General features: G+C 44.4%; 2 protein-coding genes across 3 annotated transcripts; one reads left to right on the top strand and one right to left on the bottom strand.

The window, feature by feature from the left end:
* The first annotated feature begins 2,681 nt into the window (after positions 1 to 2,681).
* Positions 2,682 to 10,237, top strand: LOC123135473 (wall-associated receptor kinase 3-like). Its single transcript, XM_044554554.1, has 4 exons — positions 2,682 to 3,581; positions 7,693 to 8,187; positions 8,572 to 8,721; positions 8,802 to 10,237. Exons 1-4 carry the CDS (start codon positions 2,708 to 2,710, stop codon positions 10,052 to 10,054), a joined length of 2,772 nt encoding a protein of 923 aa, XP_044410489.1. The 5' UTR covers positions 2,682 to 2,707; the 3' UTR covers positions 10,055 to 10,237.
* A 1,849-nt stretch (positions 10,238 to 12,086) lies between these two features.
* On the bottom strand, positions 12,087 to 19,545 carry LOC123135472 (disease resistance protein Pik-2). 2 transcript variants are annotated; one of them, XM_044554553.1, is made up of 5 exons: positions 17,661 to 19,545; positions 17,490 to 17,567; positions 16,193 to 16,945; positions 12,396 to 14,122; positions 12,087 to 12,358 (listed from the first exon to the last, which is right to left on the bottom strand). In XM_044554553.1, exons 1-5 carry the CDS (start codon positions 18,726 to 18,728, stop codon positions 12,322 to 12,324), a joined length of 3,663 nt encoding a protein of 1,220 aa, XP_044410488.1. In that variant the 5' UTR covers positions 18,729 to 19,545; the 3' UTR covers positions 12,087 to 12,321. The 2 variants fall into 2 exon arrangements, with proteins under 2 accessions (XP_044410488.1, XP_044410487.1); XM_044554552.1 differs by having other exon boundaries at positions 12,087 to 14,122.
* Positions 19,546 to 20,963: the final 1,418 nt, after the last annotated feature.

Here is a 20,963-nt window from a genome sequence, read left to right as displayed (position 1 = left end):
GAGTACATCAGCTAGTAGTTCTGCAATGCCTGATCACTCACAGAAAAGAAACAAAAAGAAAAAGTTCAGTAACAGATTTGCAAAGCCACGAGTCAATAATGTTCAGTATGTACTTCATATGCTCCGCTACCTGCCTCCCCGCCTCTTCCTTCACACTTTCTTGGAGATGACTATCCAACCGAATTTCCTTGAGTCTTGTGAGGACTGACAGCCGGGAGAATGCATTCACCTCTGCGTCGTGCCCAAATATGTTGCACCTACCAACCTGTAGCACCTCAAGCTTAGGCATTGCATCTTCTTCAAACAACACCGAATAGAGTGTTAATTCAGAGACCTCCAGCAGACCAGCACAATCAGACTCGGGAAAGGTGACCCCTGGAAATGAAGCCATGCCCCACCAAATGGATTAACCCTCAGCCAAGAACTGCAAGATTCGGTAGCACCCCAAGGCTTCTATGGCACCATCATCTTGCCGCAATACCTGCAATGGACATAATTTGACAAATTTAACTATTTGGACATATAATTATTGTTTAAGAATATGAAATAATATGAACTTGTTGTCCTAGCTTCAAGCTGTGGATTCTGGAAGGAAAGCCCTCACCTTAAGGGTAAGCCTGCTATCAAAATTTTGTCTCCGGGTTTGATTTTAGTTTTATTGAAATCCATGTTTTGCTATTGTTACGTAGGCAGGACATGGACATGAAATTCCCTTTATACCGAGAATTCACCAGCAGAAGGGAAGTCTTACGCAGCGGAAAAGTTGTTAACTTGTGACCATGAGGTCATGGGTTCGAGTCTTGGAAACATCCTATTGCAGAAATACAGAGAAAGATTGCATACAAAAGACCCAAAGTGGTCGGATCCTTCTCTGGACCTTAGATACTGCACCTAGGAGCGCGAGTGCGAGATTTTAAATATGTACCTATGGACACATGCTCAGGCTAAAAAGACTATTTATGTACTTTAAAAGGATTCTATTTTTGCTCATAAAATGTAAAAAGAAATGAGGACAAAAAGTTCCCTACTGTAGTTTAGCTCTTGAAATTTATCTCCAACACAAGGTGATCGAGCCTCAAAATTCATGTCAGCAACATAAGTTTATGGCTACCAAAAGGAAACACAGGCTCTTGCAATGCAAAGACATAAAAAAAGACAGGGAAATTCAAGGTTTCATCACCTAGCTGACCTTGACCATGCACTCCCAGTTTTAAAAAAGAAACACCTCAAGTCTCCAAAAAACAAGACTAGATGTACCTTTGGGAATAATATGTGAACAAACAAATGGGGAACACTGAGGTTGATGCTACATTTGCTTCGCCCTTCTGTTTTTCATAGCACACAATGCTACATTTTTTGTGAAAATTCCATGTGTACGACTATCACTTGCAAATACACTGCCTAAAAATACAGTCTACTGGTTAATTTCTAGGGAGAAGGCCATATTCCAGTGGCTAATCAGAAGAACAAAGTCTGAATCTTCTACTCCCTCCGATCCAAATTAATTGCCGCAGCTTTGGTACGACCGTGACAATTAATTTGGATAGGAGGGAGTAGTATAACTGTTCTTCACAGCACAAAGGTTCTGAACCCATGAACTTGCAAGTGATATTATAATGAATTGTACCATGTTGAGTCATACAACCTATGAAGGAATGACCTATGAAGAAATGATATTACAATGACCTACGAAGAAAAATACAAGAAAATTTGAAGTTAATAAATCATTCAAGTCTTGTACATGCCTATTATAACAAAACCTTCCCTAATCTGTTTGGAAACTTCGGAGAAAAGCTCATGAGGGCACATATTGTAATGGGAACAAATTTGACAATTTCAAGCTTACAACAACCAATTTACACGAGTTACTCCTTCTGTCCTGGTTTATTAGACCCCCTCTTATTTTGGGCTAAAATTTGACCTATAAATTTAACTAACAAAATGCAAACTATATGTCACAAAAATCATATTGCCGGGAAGCTCTTTCAAATACAAATCTAGCAGTATAATTTTTTTATAGCATATACTTTATATTTTAGTAGTCTATGGATGGTCAAAGTTTGGCCCAAAATATGAAGGGTCCCAATAAATCCGGATGAAGGTAGTAGAATGTTGTGCCACAAAGTTGGCATTTCTGATGTACCATTTGTGGCAAGAACAAGTCCGTGTATCCACTGCCAGTGAAACGGCTTTGGATATTTCTGTAGTATAATGCTAGTACCATTCAAAAACCCCTCTCCCCTTCAGCTTGACTGACTTGGTGGAGTCTGAGTCTTTGTTACCAACTAGAGATCAGGACAGCAGGGGTAACTTTCTTATTTATTGTGTCCAAAGCCATTCAGTGGCAGGCAGAGAATACACGGACTTGTTCTTGCCACAAGTACTACGTGTTACATCAGAAATGCCAACCTTGTGGCACAACATTCTAACCCGTGGTAGGGGGTACTGAACAGTTCAAAGGCCTTCCCTGCCTTACAAAACCAAGTTTGGAAAATGATACTGCATGCATTTATGGTGGCGTGCTGGTGGTGTTTCTTTTTTTCTCCACAACAGCGATGTAACGTGTAATTCTGTTTAAAAATTGAAGTACGAGAGTGTAATTCCATTTAGCAGAGTGATATTGCTCATGTATATATATGCAAGACAGCCAACGCTGGAAGCTAAATCAGCCAGACGTCCCTCAATACACCATTTCCCCTCGGATACTATGATGATGAAAACGAGGCTCCTCTGCTTGCTCGCTCTGCTGTTGCTATGGACGGCAATGGTGCGAGCATCCGCTGGCGTGCAAGGAAGCCAGGCCGGGAACAGGAGTGCTCTTCCCTCCCTGGCCGGCTGCCAGAAGAACTGTGGCAACCTGAGTTTCGACTACCCGTTCGGCATAGGGGCAGGCTGCTTCCGGCTGCCGCAGCGAGACTTTGAGCTCATCTGCAACAACACCCACGGTGCCTCACAGCAGCCCAGACTCTTCCTGCACGACGGCATCACCGAGGTTGTCAATGACATCAGACCCGGCGACACATCAGGTATTGATGTATCGTTTTCCCAATCCGTCTCCGTGAGACCTGAGGTGGATGCATACAACATCTCCTGGAACCCTGGGAGATCTCTCAGTATCGATGGCGTATTACTAAACTTCACTGGTTGCGACTTCAACATGTATGTGCTCCAGCACGACATAAACAAGATGGTGGGTCAGTGCAGTTCTACATGCCCTGACGAAGATATCACAGATACAATGGCCAGGCAGGACTGCAACGGTACAGGATGTTGCACTGCCGTAGGTTACTCTGAGTTTGGTGTCGGCTTGGACATCAAGTTTGTCCGCCACAAGATTGGAAAGCGGAAGTTCCAAGCGCAGAGTAACCGAAGCTCCATATGGGATACAATTAATGTAGTAACCTCTCATCAAGCGTATATTAGCTGGGCGATCGCCGTTGATGAACCTGGCACAGATTATGCATGTCTCAGCAACCATAGCAGTGGGCGATTCGATTCATCTAACGTCACTTATGTTTGTTACTGTGACCGTGGTTACCGAGGCAATCCATACATAACCAATGGCTGCTCCCGTGACAAAGGTAATCACTGAGATATAAAGCATAGTTTTTTAGTGTAAGAAACAAGAGCCTAGTTTTGTCTTAATATGTACTTCTTTTGTTACAATATGTATGTACAGCAAATTTTCTTCAACAATATTCCCCCCATCCTAAAATTTGCCGTTTTAAAAACTTTTTTATTTTACTGTTCACACATGAGCATATAAGTTCAAGCTTTGTTTCAAATTTGTGCTATCTTAGGCTCCTTTATTTCGTACTCCCTCCGTTTCCTTTTAGTCTGCATATAAGGTTTGGTCAAAGTCAAGCTTTGCTTAATTTGACTAACTTTATATTAAAAAATATCAACATTCACAATATGAAATCAACATTTTTAGATGCACCGTGAAATGTATTTTCATATTATATAGTTTAAGTATTGTAGATGTTCATATTTTTTAATATAAATTTGGTCAAATTTTGTGTAGTTTGACTTTGACCAAAACTTATACGCGGAGTAAAAAGAAACGGAGGGAGTAAGTTGTAGGATTATTCTACCATTTTTATGGTGCGACCTCCGATTTCACCCAGGGTCTTATGACTAGTTTTAACATGCTCCCTTTTACCCTTTTTTTTACATGGGAGGTAAGAAGGTAAGAGTTAATTTGACCACTACTTAATCAAATCAATGACTCAGATCTATTATAAACTCTTACCTCTCATGTGAAAAGGGGAGGTAAGAGGTGCTGACTAAATAGGCTATTTTTTGATTAAATTAATCCAAGAATAAATCATGAGCATGACATAAACAGCAGTAAGCACATACTGATACTTGAACATATTATCGCGTACTAGACATAGAGTAGAAACATCTACACAAACCACTAGTACGTCTAAAACAGTAATAAACAGGAGCGAGATAATCGTGTTATACCCTCCAGTTGGCTAGTTGGCCGTAGCAACAGCATTGGCGGCGGCCCCCTCGACCGCCTTTTGGTCAGCGGCAGCCTTCTCGGCGGCAGCTTTCTCGGCGTCGGATGACATGATGACGATGAAGACGTTGTAGACGTGGGCGATTTAGAGGAAGCAGACGAACGGTGGCAAGCAGTCGCATAGGATGCGCTCGCCAAAAACCTAATCGCCTCTCTCGCACAGGATCCGGAGAGGCGGGGTTTCGAAAGCCTGCTCTCCCGTCGACCGTGTATGCGGAGGATAGGATGGGATCACTGGTGGCAGCAGCGGCAGAAGAACGACAATGGGCATGAGGCAGATCTCCCGTACAGGATCCGAAGAGGCCGGGTTTCGAAGACCTGCTCTCCCGTCAACCGCGTACGCGGTGGATGGGATGGGATCACAAGCGGCAGCAGCAGAGGAATGACAATGGGAGTGAGGCCGGCGGCAGCAGCACCAGAGGAACCACAATGGGCGTAAGGCAGATGTAATCTGTTTCACGTGATGGTAGGGTTGGCAGAAGCCTCACATATATAGGCACGACCGCGTGGGCTGGACCCATGCCCGAGTCGGTAACAGCCCATGATCTGACGTAATCGGGCGGGCGACGAAGGAGGAGGAGCGCGCGGGAACCATTTCTCTTCTCAAACTCTAACAGTATGTGAAAGAGAATCCCTTATAAGGAGGACCAACTCCTCTCCAACTCAATATGAGACTAAACTTTCCACCACACCTAGTGTCATATAACCTACATGGGTCTTAGAGATTCTCTGAAATTGTTAGATGGGCCCTAGGCCCACCCTAATATTTCAACTATTCGGAGCATAGTAAAATTTGCGAGGGCCTTATGGAAAGAGTTGTATCTATGATAAGATACAAATATAGTACATATCTCTCCTTATTTTACAAAGATGTCTCTTAGAGTTTTGTCTGTCTGGCCAGACTAAAAGCATGTACACTTTGAGATGGGCATTGATTTCAAGAAAGCTCACAAGACAATGTTGGTTGGGAGTGCTTGGAGAGGCCTGCCCGTTATCATCAGGACATAAACCATTAGTACCAACGTAACTACTTGTTCATCTAAAAATATATTCTTTTAAAGGATAATCTCCGGCCTCTACATAGATCGATACACGCAGCCACATATTATTTACTGTTAAAATCAATGACAATCAATGCCAAATATTGAAACCGAAAAAATCGGCTTACAGAAAGAAAAAAAATCATGTTCTCAAGGCAGGTTCAGGAAAAACACTCTCCCCTCCATGTCGCCTCCTCCGAGGTGACCCGGAGGCCAACCCTAACCATCGCCCCCCCTCCCTTGCCGCCGCCAAGGGGCTCGGCCGGGCAAAGCCCTGCCATCGCTGGCGGCGGCGGTGCCCTTGTGTCTTCCTGCTCGGGCCGTGCTGGCGCGGGCTGGCACCCCGGGCTGGAACTTGGCACTGTGGCCAGGCTCTATGGTGGCGCGGCGGGATGTTGCGGCGCCTGACGTCTCTGCCTTCCGGTGGCTGGCGGCTAGGTGGGTGGCACGCCTGCGTTGCCTGAGACAACGGCGGCTTGGCCCGGTGCGGCCAGATCTGGCTCGAGGCGGGGTGGCCTGTGGGTGGCTCGGGCTGGTGGTGACCGCCTCTGTCGTGGTCGTGACAGGTGGTGGTGGCGTTGCGGCAATAGGTGGTGGTGGTGCGGGCTAGTGGTTCGAGACGGCAGCCACATCGGCTCTTCTAGATCTGACCTCGCGTCGGCGCGGCCACGGGAGGCTTGGGTTGCAGGCGGCTACCCTGACCGGGGCCCCATCGGCTGGTCGGGGTGGCGGCGCAGTGACGGTAGTTTGACCCCCTCCTTCCGATTCATGGGGCATTAGACTCTTTTGTTGGTGGCGCGTCCGACGAGTGGAGCATGGCGGGTTAGTGCTTCTCCCCTTTGGCTGGCCTCGGTGGCAGGGGCGCTCCGGGTGGTCAGCAGGGGTGCCTCACTTGGCCCCTGTTCGAGAAATGGCGCGGCAGCTACGACGTGGCCGGCAGCTGCCAGTGGCCTCCCCAGCCCTACTCCAGCCGGCGGGGTGCCAGTCTTACCAAAAGGGCCTGCTTTTCCTGCCACTTCGTCGATGGTCCATGTTGATGTGGGTGGGGCAGTCTTGGATGCCAGAGCGGCGACTATGGTGGTGGGAGCGCGATGCTCGTGGGTGGAGCTCATGCTCAGGTGCTGCTCGGTGGCCATGGACATCTGGGCGGTGTGTCGCCAGGGTGTGACGATCGGTGGCCGAGGTGCGGCATTCTTATCTATGTCGGGGGCGATGAGTGTGGGCCGGGATGAAAATTTATTCTGTCTTCGGGCAGGCCGACTGCGGGAATGTTCTTACCCTTCTTGAAGGCGTCGCCGCGGTCCTCATTGCCTGTCATGTTGCTTCAGGGGAAACCCTGATCGTCAGATTGGGTGGTAGCGGCGCTCTGGCATCGTGTCCTTCCTGAAGGCATCGCTTTGGAACTTACGGGTCATCATATGTAGATTCATCTCTTCGCGTTGGCGTGTTCATGATTGAGGACCCCGGTAGCTCTTGTGGTGGTAGGGGTGGTGTTGCTGCGCTCAGCACTGGTGTATCCGCCTTGGGTGTGTGCGTGTGTTGGGGTGGCATGAGTTTGCATTGAGCTCTTAATGATTGTTGCTTTATATAAAAAGCAGGGCGAAAACCTTTTCGGTAAAGAAGAAAATCAAGGCCATCCACATTGAACCTGCTTCACGGCAGCATCTGTGCAGTCCTATCATAAAACCGATGACCATGGACCATAATCAACCAGTATCATAAAACCTATGACCATGGACCATAATCCACCAGTCAAGCCACATGTGACCAAACAAAGGGCGCAAGGCTCGAAGACAACGCCTTCAAGAGGGCTCGCAAGACAATGTTGGTTATCACTCACCCCCAAGTAAAACTTCAAGCCAACAGGTTCAACAAGGAAAGGAGATGCGGAAGTCTGATGCTGCATGATCTAGCTCATATACATTTGGCATACGGTTCTTTCCTAGTACTATCTGGTTAATAAAGCTATAATTCCCTTGAATAGAAACTGACTGTGTTGGTCGTGACATTAATTTGTTGGGATCTTTAGGAGTTGATAACGTGACCCTCTTGTATTGGGTATGATTTTCTTCTTGTTTGAGAGGTAATATTAAAATAGATGTGCTGACCTTTTTATGAAATCAGGGTACCATCCGATACAACGGAAGACCAACTGCTCTAGATGGTGTGGAGAAATCAGTGTCCCTTTCCCATTTGGCCTAGAGGATGGTTGTTCTGCAAGGATGTCATTTCAGCTCAATTGTACAAATTCTTCTTTGTCTACCCTCCAGTTTCTTGACGGGTTCGATGATACAGAATACTCCAGCAATTATGTACAGTATATAAATATCTCAGGGGGGCTAGTGAATGTTAAATACAACATATATGAAGCAGAGAGCCTTTCGGTGCATGTATTTCAAGATCCAGGCCTCTATGTTGCCTCCGGGGGTGTGGTACTACAGCAGTGGGCCGTAGCCAATTTAACGTGCCACGAGGCACAGCAGAATAAGTCCGGATATGCATGTGTCAGCATGAATAGCATATGCTTGAGTGTCAACTCCGAACAAGAATATATCGGTTACCGTTGCAAATGTTCGGCCGGCTTTGACGGGAATCCATATATCGCAGATGACTGCAACGGTACGCACTCCTAAATCATACTAATATGCACAATGTCTCTTTGTTAGGTAAATACCATAATATAAATGGGTGCTCGCACACCTTTTCGAGAAGTGATACTTATATATCTCAAAATAATCTCAAAGTCAAAAAGAACAAGCATAAATGTGCAAAAACGTGCTCAAGCTCGAACTCTATATCTACTTTAAGCACATGGTAACCTGTAAATAAGTTGTCTATGCACAAAAACATGTATGAGTTCATTCTATAATTTCTGTCGTGCCCCTAGTGATTAAATTACCTAAAGCTCAAAATAACCTATGCTAGTATTATGTGCAGGCACTAATGGGTAACTTAATTACAATACTTATGTATTTTAATCTCACAATATACTTATTGTTGCAGATGTTGACGAGTGCAAGACACCAGGCACATGTTATGGGATCTGTCATAACACTGAAGGAGGTCACTATTGCACGGAATGTCCTAGTGATACAGTGTATGATACTACAATAAAGATGTGCACATCAGCCAAAAAACAAAATCTGGTACTAGGTGAGTTCTATGGTACAACCAATTCGACATAATGAGCTACATAAAATCCTGAACAGTGATGACAAGTATAATAATTACAGGTATCGCCATTGGGATCAGCGTTGGTTTTGGAATTCTACTTCTCATATCAATTATAATATTGTTCGTTCGTAGATGTAAAAAAGGCATCAAGAAGAAACTACGAAGAAAGCATTTTCGGCAGAACCAAGGTCTACTCCTCGAACAATTGGTATCATCAGATGAAAATGCAAGTGACAACACTAAGATTTTCTCACTATCAGAGTTAGAGAAGGCAACCAATAACTTCGATCCAACACGTATCGTTGGCCGTGGAGGGCATGGCATGGTTTATAAAGGCATCTTATCCGACCAACGGGTAGTGGCCATAAAGAAATATAAAGTCATTGAGCAAGTTGAGATAAGCCAGTTTATCAATGAGGTTGCTGTCCTCTCCCAGGTAAATCACCGGAATATCGTGAAGCTCTTTGGTTGTTGTCTTGAGACCGAAGTCCCACTGCTAGTGTATGACTTCATCCCTAATGGTTCATTATTTGGAATCCTTCACGCCACTACCACTAGCGGCCTTGTCTTGTCCTGGGATAATTGTTTGAAAATTGCTGCAGAAGCTGCTGGAGCACTCTATTACCTCCACTCAGCTGCTTCAGTATCGATATTTCATCGTGATGTGAAGTCCACTAACATACTCTTAGATGGAAATTACACTGCAAAGGTATCAGATTTTGGCGCTTCAAGGTTGGTTCCTATTGACCAAACTCATGTCATTACAAATATACAAGGCACATTTGGATACTTGGATCCGGAATATTACCACACTGGTATGTTGAATGAGAAGAGTGATGTCTATAGTTTTGGTGTAGTACTTGTAGAGTTGCTGCTCAGGAAGAAGCCTATTTTTACAAGTGACTCTGGGCTAACGCAAAACTTGTCCAACTACTTCTTGTGGGAGATGAGGGAGAAACCACTTGCAGAAATAGTAGCTACACAAGTTCTTGAGGAAGCAACAAATGAAGAGATTAATGATGTCGCCAATCTTGCGCAGACTTGCTTGCAACTACGAGGTGAAGAGGGACCTACAATGAAAGAAGTGGAGATGAAACTACAGTATGTGCGATCTAAAAGGTTGAGATCATGTCAGGTTGTTGTAAGAAATGAAGACATGCAACCCTTGTTAAGTGGACAAAGCCAAGACACTCTTCCAATGTTGACTACTCCGAGTGGTATAGCAGACAGTGTTAATATAGCTTCTCAAAGGAACCAAAATTGCTACAGCTTGGAGCAAGAGTTAATGGCATCGGCGACTCTTCCACGCTAGTCCATTGTGTTCTTAGCATTAATGTTTTGTTGTCTACTTTTCCTATTGAAGTGCTATATCATTTGCCCCTGTGATGGAGAGGGTAAAGTATACGCTACACCATATAGTCCACTAAATAATGGGCGCTTTATACTGTCCAGATTGGAAAGTTTCATTCTTATTCTTGTCTTAACAAAAATTGTAATTGGGCTACAGATGTACCATATTATTATTATTATTATTATTATTATTATTATTATTATTATGTCCTGGATGCATTGTGAATTGTAGCATCCTGATTTTCATGCGTTAAAATAAATAAAAGCAAAGGATGTCACAACATGTTCAAATGAGTAATGTATTTTATTTGGAGTTGCCCAAATAAATCCAAAAAAGTCAATGTATTAATGCAGTGCTACTCCACTTCTAATTATGGTATCTTGTTCTAGCTTTTGGACATCATCAGGGGAGATTCCAAAAAATTACCTTATGAAGCTCCAGAGGAACTCTTGTAGATTGAAAGGATCCATCAACCCTAATCTAAGCACAGAACCCAAACCGTTTCAATACCTTTGGCTCATCAAACCTCCTGGATTGCAGACGTCTTCCGGAGATCAACACAGCGATCATTCTAAGATCCACATAGTTGCTGGTAATCAGCTGGTGGAGGTTCATATATGATGTTTTTCCATGCACCAAGGACCTTGACGCAAAACATTGTTAACTATTCAGAAGACTACAGAACATGCAACATGTGAGCCGTAGTACAAAACAGGCTCGCCAGCACAAATTGATGTGATGGAATGGAAATTAAGGCACGGGTTAACTATTATGGTGTCTGGGGATCAATTCTACTCGACCATTAGGAATAGGATTGAGTAATTCAAAACCAAAATCTACCAATTTGATTTAAAATCACTTGATAAATGAATGGCGCTACGACTACGAGTAATTATAGTGCAATGAGGGGCACTCTGGTACCTTTTGAAGGTTCAACGCGTTGCGACTCATGCATGTGAACGTTGTCCATCCTCTTCCTCCTAAACATGCAACTGGAAAGGATAGTAAGAGCATGTACTACATAGATAGATGCAGCCATGACATTCAAGATATTCAGTCATTGGTTGTGGAGTTGTTTGTAGTTTGGAGTACTATGATGATGCTTACCTTGTTAAGAAAAAGAAAGGAACTTGAATGTTTTAGACTTTTGTTGATGATATGTCTGGGCTGTGATAATGCTTACCTCTGGGCTGTGCCTGTGAGGATGATGATATGTCTGCTGCTTGCTCTACTTGAATGTTTTAGACTTTTGTTGGCTGTCAGCTCCTCAAGGTTCAGTCGGGAAGGAAAACAGAGCAAGGGGCTGGGAATTCAGATCTATTCGCTTTCACTTTTCAACATGAAGGCCCACACGCAGTGGCTCAACACACTGAGGCATTCATTCTTCGGCATGCCAAAAGCTGAGCTGTTACACCGTGGCAGGCAGCCACCTGGTGTATGGAACGTGCTTCAACACTTCAACTGTGAAGTGAAGCCTTGCGTCGACATGTCTGTTTCAGTGTCCTTTCCTCATCATACCAAATCAGTAGGATTCTATTCTGAACAGCCAACCGTTTGCTCTTTCTCCTATACGTATGTATGGTCTCCTCCTGCTCTGCTCCTCGATCGGTGTATACGGGGCTGTTCGGCAACTCACTGCTCCCTGAAATTCTAGGATCTGCAGAGCACCTGTTCCCCCGCTCCCTACTTTTTACCTTCAACTCCACCAACTCCCGGAGCGAGAGCGTGGAGTTGGAGGGATGCCGAACAGGCCTTACATATATGCAGAAATAGGACTCATTCTTCGGTGCTTCACAGTGACCACCGTTGCTAGGGACACCTTGGTACAGCAGCAGGAAGACCGGAGCAGATCAAGCAACACGAGCAGAGTAGAAGCAGAGGATTGGGGATGGGGATAGGCAGCAGTAGCGGCTAGTAGTAGAAATTAAGAGCAGAGGAGATACTTCAGTTAGGCCACATAAGCAATGACATGCCATCATCCATTACTGCAGCAGGAGCCAAAACCAAAAGAAATGCCTATTCGGTCAAAGTAGTGACTCTACATATACATACATATACATATACATATTGCAACAGTACTAGAGGAACCATTACAAGAGCGAGTGCACGCACCAATCTTTGGTCTCCCATGGAATCTACATATACATACATATAAACAAAGTTTAGTCAAACAATATTCACTCTGACGTGATTTATATGCTCCGCTACCCGACTCTGCACCGATACCTTCAATGTTTCACTGAGATCATAACTACCCAACCGAATCTCCTTGAGGCTTCCGAGGGCTGGCAGCCCGGAGAATCCATTCAGATTTTTGCACTGACCAATTTGTAGCAACTCGAGCTTAGGCATTGCGTCTTTTTCAAACAGCGCCGACTGGAGGTTGTCTAACCATTGCAACTCCAGCACTATGAGACTCGGGAAAGATGAGCTCTTGACATGGAGCTGTGTCCCATCGAACGAATCCATCCTCAGTCGTAGAACTACAAGATTCGGTAGAAATCCAAGGGCTTGTATGGCGTCATCTTGCTCCAATCTGCTCCGCCTTAGCACCAACTTGGTGAGATTCTGAAGCGTATTGATCCACTTTGTTACATTGACAAGCTTACCCCACAGATGGAGGCTCTCAAGGCTGTTTGATGGTAACAAACCCTCACCCAAACAGCCATCTAACGCATTCCTCTTGTCCGGGCCACCTATTTGAACTGACAGAGATTTAAGTTGACTATAGCCAGCAATGGCAGACCATAACTCATTGATGTTTCTGCAGCTCACACCACCCACTTTAAGGTTACGTAGCTCAGTAAGCTCTCGGAACTCTTTTACAATGGCATTTCCATTTCTCCAAGAAACATCAACAGCACCTAGTGCATGAAGGGTCTTCAATTTACCAATCCCTTTAGGAAGAATAATGCCATATAGGTTCTCCTCCTGCTGGAAGCGGTATAGATTGAATATATCATTCCTGTTCAAACCAGCATCTAAAACTTGTGGTCTCAAGAAAAGATGACCTCTAAACTTGTGATACTTATGAACTATGTCATCCTCTCCCCTAACACCAATACGATCCCCATAATCATCTGCATGAAGGTGTTGTAGCTTCCGAAGCTCAGTGATTATTGTTGGCAACTCAGATATGCGTGTACCTCTAACATCCAGTGTTTCGAGGTGCCTCAAATTCCGGAAAGAATTAGGCAGACATAAAATGCTCCAACATCCTCGAAGAGAAAGGTACTTGAGGTGACGGAGCTGCCCGATTTGATCAAGATGATGATTTCTAAACCCCAGTGTGTCTTCTAAGTCGAGCACTCGCACAAACCTCATATTGTCGGAAATGAAAAACGATCTCCACTCTCCAAACACGGTCAATGACCGTACGTGTGACAAGTCTAGCTTGCTCTCCAACACATCTTTATCCCTTTTCCAGTTGCTGCCAATGACAAGATGACGTATTGCACCCTGCGTGTCACTCAAACAACATCCTTCCTCCAGCGTCAAAAAAAGGTTTTCCTCCCTAGCCTTTGAGATGCATATTTCACGGATCATATCATGGAGTAGGCAAGAACTGATTTTCTGACTGTATTGGTCTGTCCCTTCCCCTGGCAGGATCATACTCCTATCCAAGAGCTCATCAAAGTACCTCCGACAGAGTCCAGCTGCAGTTATGCCCTGCATATCCCTTGAGTAACCCTCTGCAATCCACCGCCTCATCAAGCGACCCCACCTAATTCTCTGATCTTCTTGAAATATGGATAGGTATAAGAAAGCAGACTTGAGATGGTATGGCAAACCATAGTAGCTCCTCATAAGAACTGTCCTTATTGTCCTAAGTTCAGGATTCATCTCCAATTCAATGCTAATGCCATCACTCATCTTCCTCCATTCATTAGCAGTTTTTGGCTTAGTGGCAAGGAATCCACCGATAGTCGATATTGCAAGGGGCAGTCCAGCACATTTCTGCAGGATAAGCTTTGCTTGCTCCATCATAGCTGGGGCTAAATAATTTACTTCAAAATTGTCCTTGAATACCTGCGACGGACATGATTTGACAAAGTCAACTATTTGGATTAAAGATTTACTGATGCTAAATTAAAAATATGAAATAATATGAACTTGATTGTCTTAGGTTCAACTTGTGGCTTCTGGAAGCCAAAGCCCCGACCCTTAGGGTAACTTTGCGATAAAACTTGTATCTCCTCCTTGGACTTAACATTTTGTTGGAATTACGAAGGGATATTAAACTGAAATTCTCTGCATATGGAAAATTCCCTAAGCATTGGAATTTCCTTGTATCATGGGTGTGCACTAATCAATGTAATCATAAATACTGTTATAATTCAAATATGCACCGTGAAGCACATGTTCTGGGAAAAAAATTATGTACTTCACAAAATTCTAATAATACAACTTTTTGCCCATGAAATGGAAAATAAATTTGTGGACATTTTTTTTGCTACTTTAGCCCTTGAAATTTGTATGAATAAGCCTGATAACAAACCTGATGTCAGGTTGGCAATTTTATTTTCATGACAAGATTCACTCCAAACAATAACAACAAAAGGAAGACATTTTAATTTTCTGACAAGACCCACTCCAAGCAATACCTGCAACAAAAAGAATCACTCCTAACAAAGTAATTTAGCTACTTTGATAACTTCCGTTAAACAAACAAGTACAATTACTTGAGTATGGTGAGAACATTTGACGCTGCAACTAACTCAAGGAGGCAAAACGTATACAACATCGTTTCCAGGGCAAAAAGGAATGAAGTTGATTGCTCCAATCTCAACAAAAATCTTTGTTGCATTTCTGCGGCATGTGGGAAAAAAAATTGAGGGCACAAAATTTGTACTTTAACTGCTCAAATCAACTGCAATCTCTTTATGTAACTTTTTTTTTTCCAAGAGAGCACAAATGCTTTGGTCTTGTTGCACTAATAAAAAGAAATACAAGAGTAAGACTATGCCATTGCAAACAAACACCAACACAGAGGACAGCAGCTGATAACCACTAGACACTCATTACAACACATACTCCACCAAATAAACAACGACATTAATGCCTTCCACACACACACTTGCTATAACATAGACCAGCCGAAACCTGTCATGGGGAGAGAGAACATAGCAAGAAGGGCAGAGCTAGGCCATCCAACCTTGAGAGAAAACGGTTACCCAACAACGACAGTGAATTACCACCTCACACCATCGACAAACGCGCACCTGCCACACCCAAGGTGTATCCTCCCACCAAGTAGGACATATAGGGTGTTACACACACAATGAGGAGGAGGAAGCTCCGGTAGGCCCAAGACAAGCACACAAGAAAAATCAGAATAAAGATGTTGACCCACCAACCGTGGCTGGCAAACTAGCTATGGCATTGCCCCCACAAAGCCCCACCCTACATCTATCGCGACGAACTTCTGAGCTACCAGATGTTGACCGACCATTGAACCATAATGCAGACAACTCATGCTAGCCAAACATGGTTGTCGTCCAGAAACCCTCGATGCACTCAGATACCAGCAAAAATAGGCGTTCGTGCCACATCGACAGGACGGCATGGCACAATTTCCTCAATGAGCCACTCCCTTGTCACGTGAAGCCATAATACCAACACATCGTAGGCGCTGCCATGCACCTGCGAACTAGACAATGCCCCACAGATCCAACAAGCAGCCAGCCATGGCTCACATGGGCATGACAACAAGCTTGTTGCTGCCCTGGCATCCAGCGAATCTACAGCAATGCCACCCGCAGAATCCCGATAGTATTGACAAACATGTCAGCTGATGGCCACCACCGGCCCATCATCAACCACCATGTGGAGGTCCCAACATGCCTAGCCCATCATGGCGCCTTCCCAAAATTTAGCAAGCCGGTCCAGATCTAATGGTGGACATCTTCCTAGATCTAACATTTTGTATGTACAAAACTAATAGAGTTTAAACATTTTGTGCAAAGATGTCATCCTTTATACTTCTAAATCCAGATTGAAAGAAATGCCTAACTTAGAAATATAATGTCACATGTAACTAATGTAACGTGAAGCAGAACCTATATGAAAGGGAAGAAAGTATACTAGTTATAAAATTACCTTCTTCATGAAGAGGTCAAGTGCAGCATCATCTTTCAGACCATCAAGATGGCAGATGTACTTGTCCTCTATTGAACAATGTTTGGCAATATCTTTTTTTCTTGTGGTGACTATGATCCTTCTAGCATTGCCCAAACAATGTTTGACCAAGTCCCATTCAAAAGTGGTCGATACATCATCAAGAACAACAAGGCACTCTTCTATTTTTAGTACATCAGCTACCTGCTCCTCCAAATCTTCAAGTTTCATCCCGGCTAACATTTTCTTTCGTGCTTCAATTGCCGTTGCACTAGCAGGCTCTTCTTGAATAGTATTCTGAAGCTGCAGAGCCAAATCTCTAAGGAGTACCTCAGGGTTAAAAGGACGCAATGCAGTGGCCCAAGCACGCTTCAAGACACCAAGCTCTTGGCTTCGGTAGATGCTCCGGACGAGGGTGGTTTTTCCAAGACCACCCATTCCCCAAACAGAAACCACCTTACAGCCTCGATTCTTTTCTGGTTGGCCAACTAAATTGATGACATTAGTTTTCTCAGTTTCTCGCCCACATAGCACTTCATCAGCCAGTGCCAGTGTCCTGCTGCGATCGAACTTCTTTCTAGCAGTTGAGTTGCAAATTTTGTCGCCATCTGCATTGTTAGGTTTTTGATCTTCCTCCAGTATTTCACCGGCGGGCACTGCTGTGTGTTTCTCACTAGTAGTAACTTTGTTTGAGTCAGAAATGGGCTCAGCAGCAGAACATGATGCATGAATAACCTGAACAAAGAAACAGATCTATGAGAATTTATGTACTTGTGATCTCCACACTTTCACATCTAGACTACTTGCGTGTCATTTTAGATGTTGAGGATTTTCAAGTGCACACGTAAGAGGCATATCTCACATGTCTCAGCTTTGTTTCCCTCCAAAGTTTCTTAAATATGTTTGAGCACCAGGATTAGCTCACTCATACGCAGATGTTTGACACACTTAGTGAGAGCATTATACCCAACAAATTATCCAAGTTCATATGTATCCTCAGTACAACTTTAAAGAACAATGTGCTTTTCAATTAGCGTAAATTCGACTATGAGGTATGTCTCAGTTTTATTTCTCTCAAATTAAAGTTTGTTAAATTTGTTTGAGCACCAGGATTAGCTCGTCCATATAAAGTTGTTTAAGCTAGCTAGCTAGACTGCTTGGTTGCGAACATTTGTGTGCATGGTGCGTGTTGATAAACAGAACATACTGCTGAAACATTTATACAACCCAAACGTAATCCATGGACAGAGAACTCAAGATTTGAATTTCAGAGTCCCACCTTCAGTTTCTCCTTCTCCACAGCAGCAACCATTGCTTTATCGGTGTTGTCTATTAAACTGATCTGTTCCGGTGAAGTCTGCAATTAGACGTGAAATGAAAATAAGAATCAATCATCCATAAAGAAAAAGAAGCAAATCAATAACAGAGACCATGCAAGAAAAATATTTACCTTCTTGTGGAACAAATAAATAATTTGATCATATGACAACTGCCTGAACTTGGACATCTGATACGGTTTCTCTGTGCACAAGCATGCAATTTCATCTTGCTGAGTGGAAACGATGATTCTACTTTGTCTCTTGTTGTCAGGAAAGTACTTCTTAATGCAATGCCACTCTTCTATTGTGGACAGGTCGGTAATGACAACAAGGTAGCTATTGCTACACAGCTGCGCATTAAACAGCCGAACTAAATCACTTTGATCCATCTTCTCCATCTTGGCCAGAACATTAGCCCCGACACTTGTTTCTTGTTCCGCCTTTCCAGCATCATCATGTGAATTTTCATAAAATTGTCTTACCAAGCTTCTGAGAAACTCTTGTGGATTGAAAGGATGCATCAACCTAATCCAAGCACAGAATCCAAACGTTTCCAATACCTTCGGGTCATCATAAACCTCCTGGATGGCAGACGTCTTCCCAAGATCACCACTACAGCCCCACACGGCGATCACCCTAAGGTCCACATCGTTGCTGGTAATCAGCTGTTGGAGGTTCACCTCTGATGATTTTCCACGGTCCAAGGCAGTAAGCCTTGCTTGGTTCATGCCAAACATTGCTTCAGTGGCAATTTTGGCCTGCTCCTCTGCCGCTGTAGGCTTGGAGCCTGAGCTCTCCTTGATGAGGCGATAGCGCAGGTTCCTGTTGCTCACGTCCTCCACCTTGGCCCTAAGCTCCTTCACCTCCTTGGCGATGCGGCGTCGATCCATTGGATTGCGGGGAATGCACCCTAAGAATGGTTTTTTCTCAGAGTGAAGGCCAAAATCCATGAGGCTATCCTCCACTTTGTAGGCCAGTATCCCCACCTGTTTCACCCATGTGGTGAGCACCTTGTTCTGGCTTTGCTCCTCATCGGCCGTCATCAGAAACGACTGCATCATCTGCAGCTCGTCCTTGATGAAGTCCACATCACGCTCGACGCCAAGCTGCAGGGCGATTTCCTCGGCTGCCTTGGACTTGGCGTAGCCGAGCGCGCCGTCGAGAACGGCCTTGCCCACGCTAACCGCCGTCGCCTCCATGCCTCTCTTGTCCCTCTGGCTCTGCTGGAGGAGGTGCAGGTGGCAATGCTAGCTCTTGCGGGTGGAGCAAAATGGAGATCCAGCCAGAGGTGCTGGTGCAATGGAGCAGATGATGGATTGATAGAGTACTACTAGTAATGAATGAGTGGCCCAGACACTGCAGGTGATGGGTTGATGGGGAATAATGAGTGACGGTGACATTGCAGCTGACGGAGTAATGAGCGGCACTGCTTCGTCTCCGACGTTCACACTTGACGTCGCTAGTACAGAGGGTAAAGTTGGATTTCTCATCGTGTACAAACGACGGCAACTCCGGCAGCAATGAGTGACCCGACATTGCAGCTGTTGGATTGAATGCAGAGAAATGAGTGACCGACAGTGCAGCTGGTGGATGGATCGAGTACAGAGATATGAGTGACCGAAATTGCAGCTGGGTTGGGGTAAAACGGACAGCAGCGACGTCGACCGGCCCGGACACTGCCTTCTTGGTTTGGTGGTTGCGCCACCGCCGCGACCCCACCCCCACGGCCGCGCCGGAACGGAACCACCGCAGCGGCGACGCGACGCCATTGGAACCGCCGCCGCGTCCGCGACCGAAGCGCCTGACGCGATAGAACCACCGCAGCTCGCCGCCCGACTCCCACCGCATCCAATCGCCATGGCGCCGAGCTTTGCCGCCGGGACCGGAACCTGACCGTCGTGGCTGGCCCGGGCTGGCGGCGGATCGAACCAATGGAGGCGCCGATTTCTGATTTGGGGGCGGGTGATGCTCCCCTAGCCTAGAGCGGACCAAAGCGCACTTGGGGGGCAGCTTTTACGCTTTCCAAACGTAAAAGCGCATTACTCGTCCTTAGCGTGTTCCCTCCCCGCCGTGGCAATGTTTGGCAGCAACTGCATTGGCTAAAAAGTTGAACTCTATATCTAAGCCTCCTGAATTTCTTCATGTGATTTTTCATGGTTTCCGTATCAAGAGGTTGACAAATGAAGCGTGGGCACCGTGTATTTCTATATCCAGTCTATTTATTATCAATTGTTTGTCGATATCAAACCTACAAGATTTTTTTTGTCACGCATTACATTGTCTTAAATCTGGTTACTTTCTATTTTGAAACGGAGGGAGTAGCATATTTGGAAATTGCTCCATTTAATCTGTGATGAGATGCATTGGTGGTGAAAATTGCAGCAAGTATGGTGGGGCAACCAGCTTTAAGCAGGTGTTCTCCACATCATTGCTTCTTTAGAAAGTTTGTAAAACTTCTTGTTGGAATAGATTGCTCTTAGTGTCTCCTTTTCTGGAGGAGCCAACAAGTTATGAAATAGTTGACGTCTGAAAGATCAGGTACTAAATGAAGGTACCGAATGATTGGTGCTCAATATATCCGAGATATGCATACACAGTTAGGGCGGTTTTGACACATTCACACAACAAAAATTTTGATGGATCCACCGGTGATCAATATCCGTCGCGGTATAGTTGGTGTGTCTATGGATATTGGGCGATCCAGCAAAATGATAATTGCCATGCATTTACATTATCTAACATTGCCTTGAAGGGCTCGCATTGGCAGTAAACATAAATGTGAAATGTACTCGGCATGAAAAAAAAATCCTTTATCATTACTATTCCTTCAACATATATTTTATCATCATTGGTCAATAAAGATGCTCACACCATTTATCATCACTCCCCATGAAAACTAATTACAACCCAAACAAAAGGGAGGCTTGTAACAAAAACACTCTATTCCCTTCTTAAATAATACATGTGGCAAATCTTTTGCCACATTTCAAAAAAATAAATTTGGAACCGGGTCGGCACTTAAAATTGACACCAAGGAGAAGAGTGAACACCACAAAACCACAACTATTGGGGCATAAACTTCTAAAAATCACAAAATTTCTACTTAACCAAACCAATCTACAATCATTCTACTAATATTGTATCACCAAGGTAATGGTGAGACAAATGCCTTATGGATCATTTCATATATTCACTGGCAAAAAAACACAATAACATGTTAATCAGACTGAACTTAATCCTATTATCACCACTGCGGTAATTGTTGCCAATCACTGACAAATAAAATTAAGAAACATCAGATAAGAACATCACAAGAACAATGGATACTCATCAGCAAACCATCATCAGGGAAAGAAAGGTGCTGAAACAGATGCATAAGTGCAAACCGCAACTAGTGTAGATCCTCCTCGTCGCCATACAAAAACACAATAACG

This window comes from Triticum aestivum, chromosome 6B, assembly GCF_018294505.1.
Source record: "Triticum aestivum cultivar Chinese Spring chromosome 6B, IWGSC CS RefSeq v2.1, whole genome shotgun sequence".
NCBI lineage: Eukaryota > Viridiplantae > Streptophyta > Magnoliopsida > Poales > Poaceae > Triticum > Triticum aestivum.
Note: the sequence above shows the minus strand (reverse complement) of the source record. Positions and strands in the feature narration are given on the sequence as shown.

What these genes read in the sequence shown, in the direction of transcription:
- LOC123135472 (XM_044554552.1), bottom strand. Translation starts at nt 18,728, where the DNA reads ATGGAGGCGACGGCGGTTAGCGTGGGCAAGGCCGTTCTCGACGGCGCG. An exon ending in TTTATTTGTTCCACAAGAAG is followed by an intron (nt 17,568 to 17,660) that starts GTAAATATTTTT and finishes GTCTAATTGCAG; the next exon opens with ACTTCACCGGAACAGATCAG. An exon ending in TTGACCTCTTCATGAAGAAG is followed by an intron (nt 14,123 to 16,192) that starts GTAATTTTATAA and finishes TGTCCGTCGCAG; the next exon opens with GTATTCAAGGACAATTTTGA.
- LOC123135473 (XM_044554554.1), top strand. Translation starts at nt 2,708, where the DNA reads ATGATGATGAAAACGAGGCTCCTCTGCTTGCTCGCTCTGCTGTTGCTA. An exon ending in TGGCTGCTCCCGTGACAAAG is followed by an intron (nt 3,582 to 7,692) that starts GTAATCACTGAG and finishes TTATGAAATCAG; the next exon opens with GGTACCATCCGATACAACGG. An exon ending in TATCGCAGATGACTGCAACG is followed by an intron (nt 8,188 to 8,571) that starts GTACGCACTCCT and finishes TTATTGTTGCAG; the next exon opens with ATGTTGACGAGTGCAAGACA.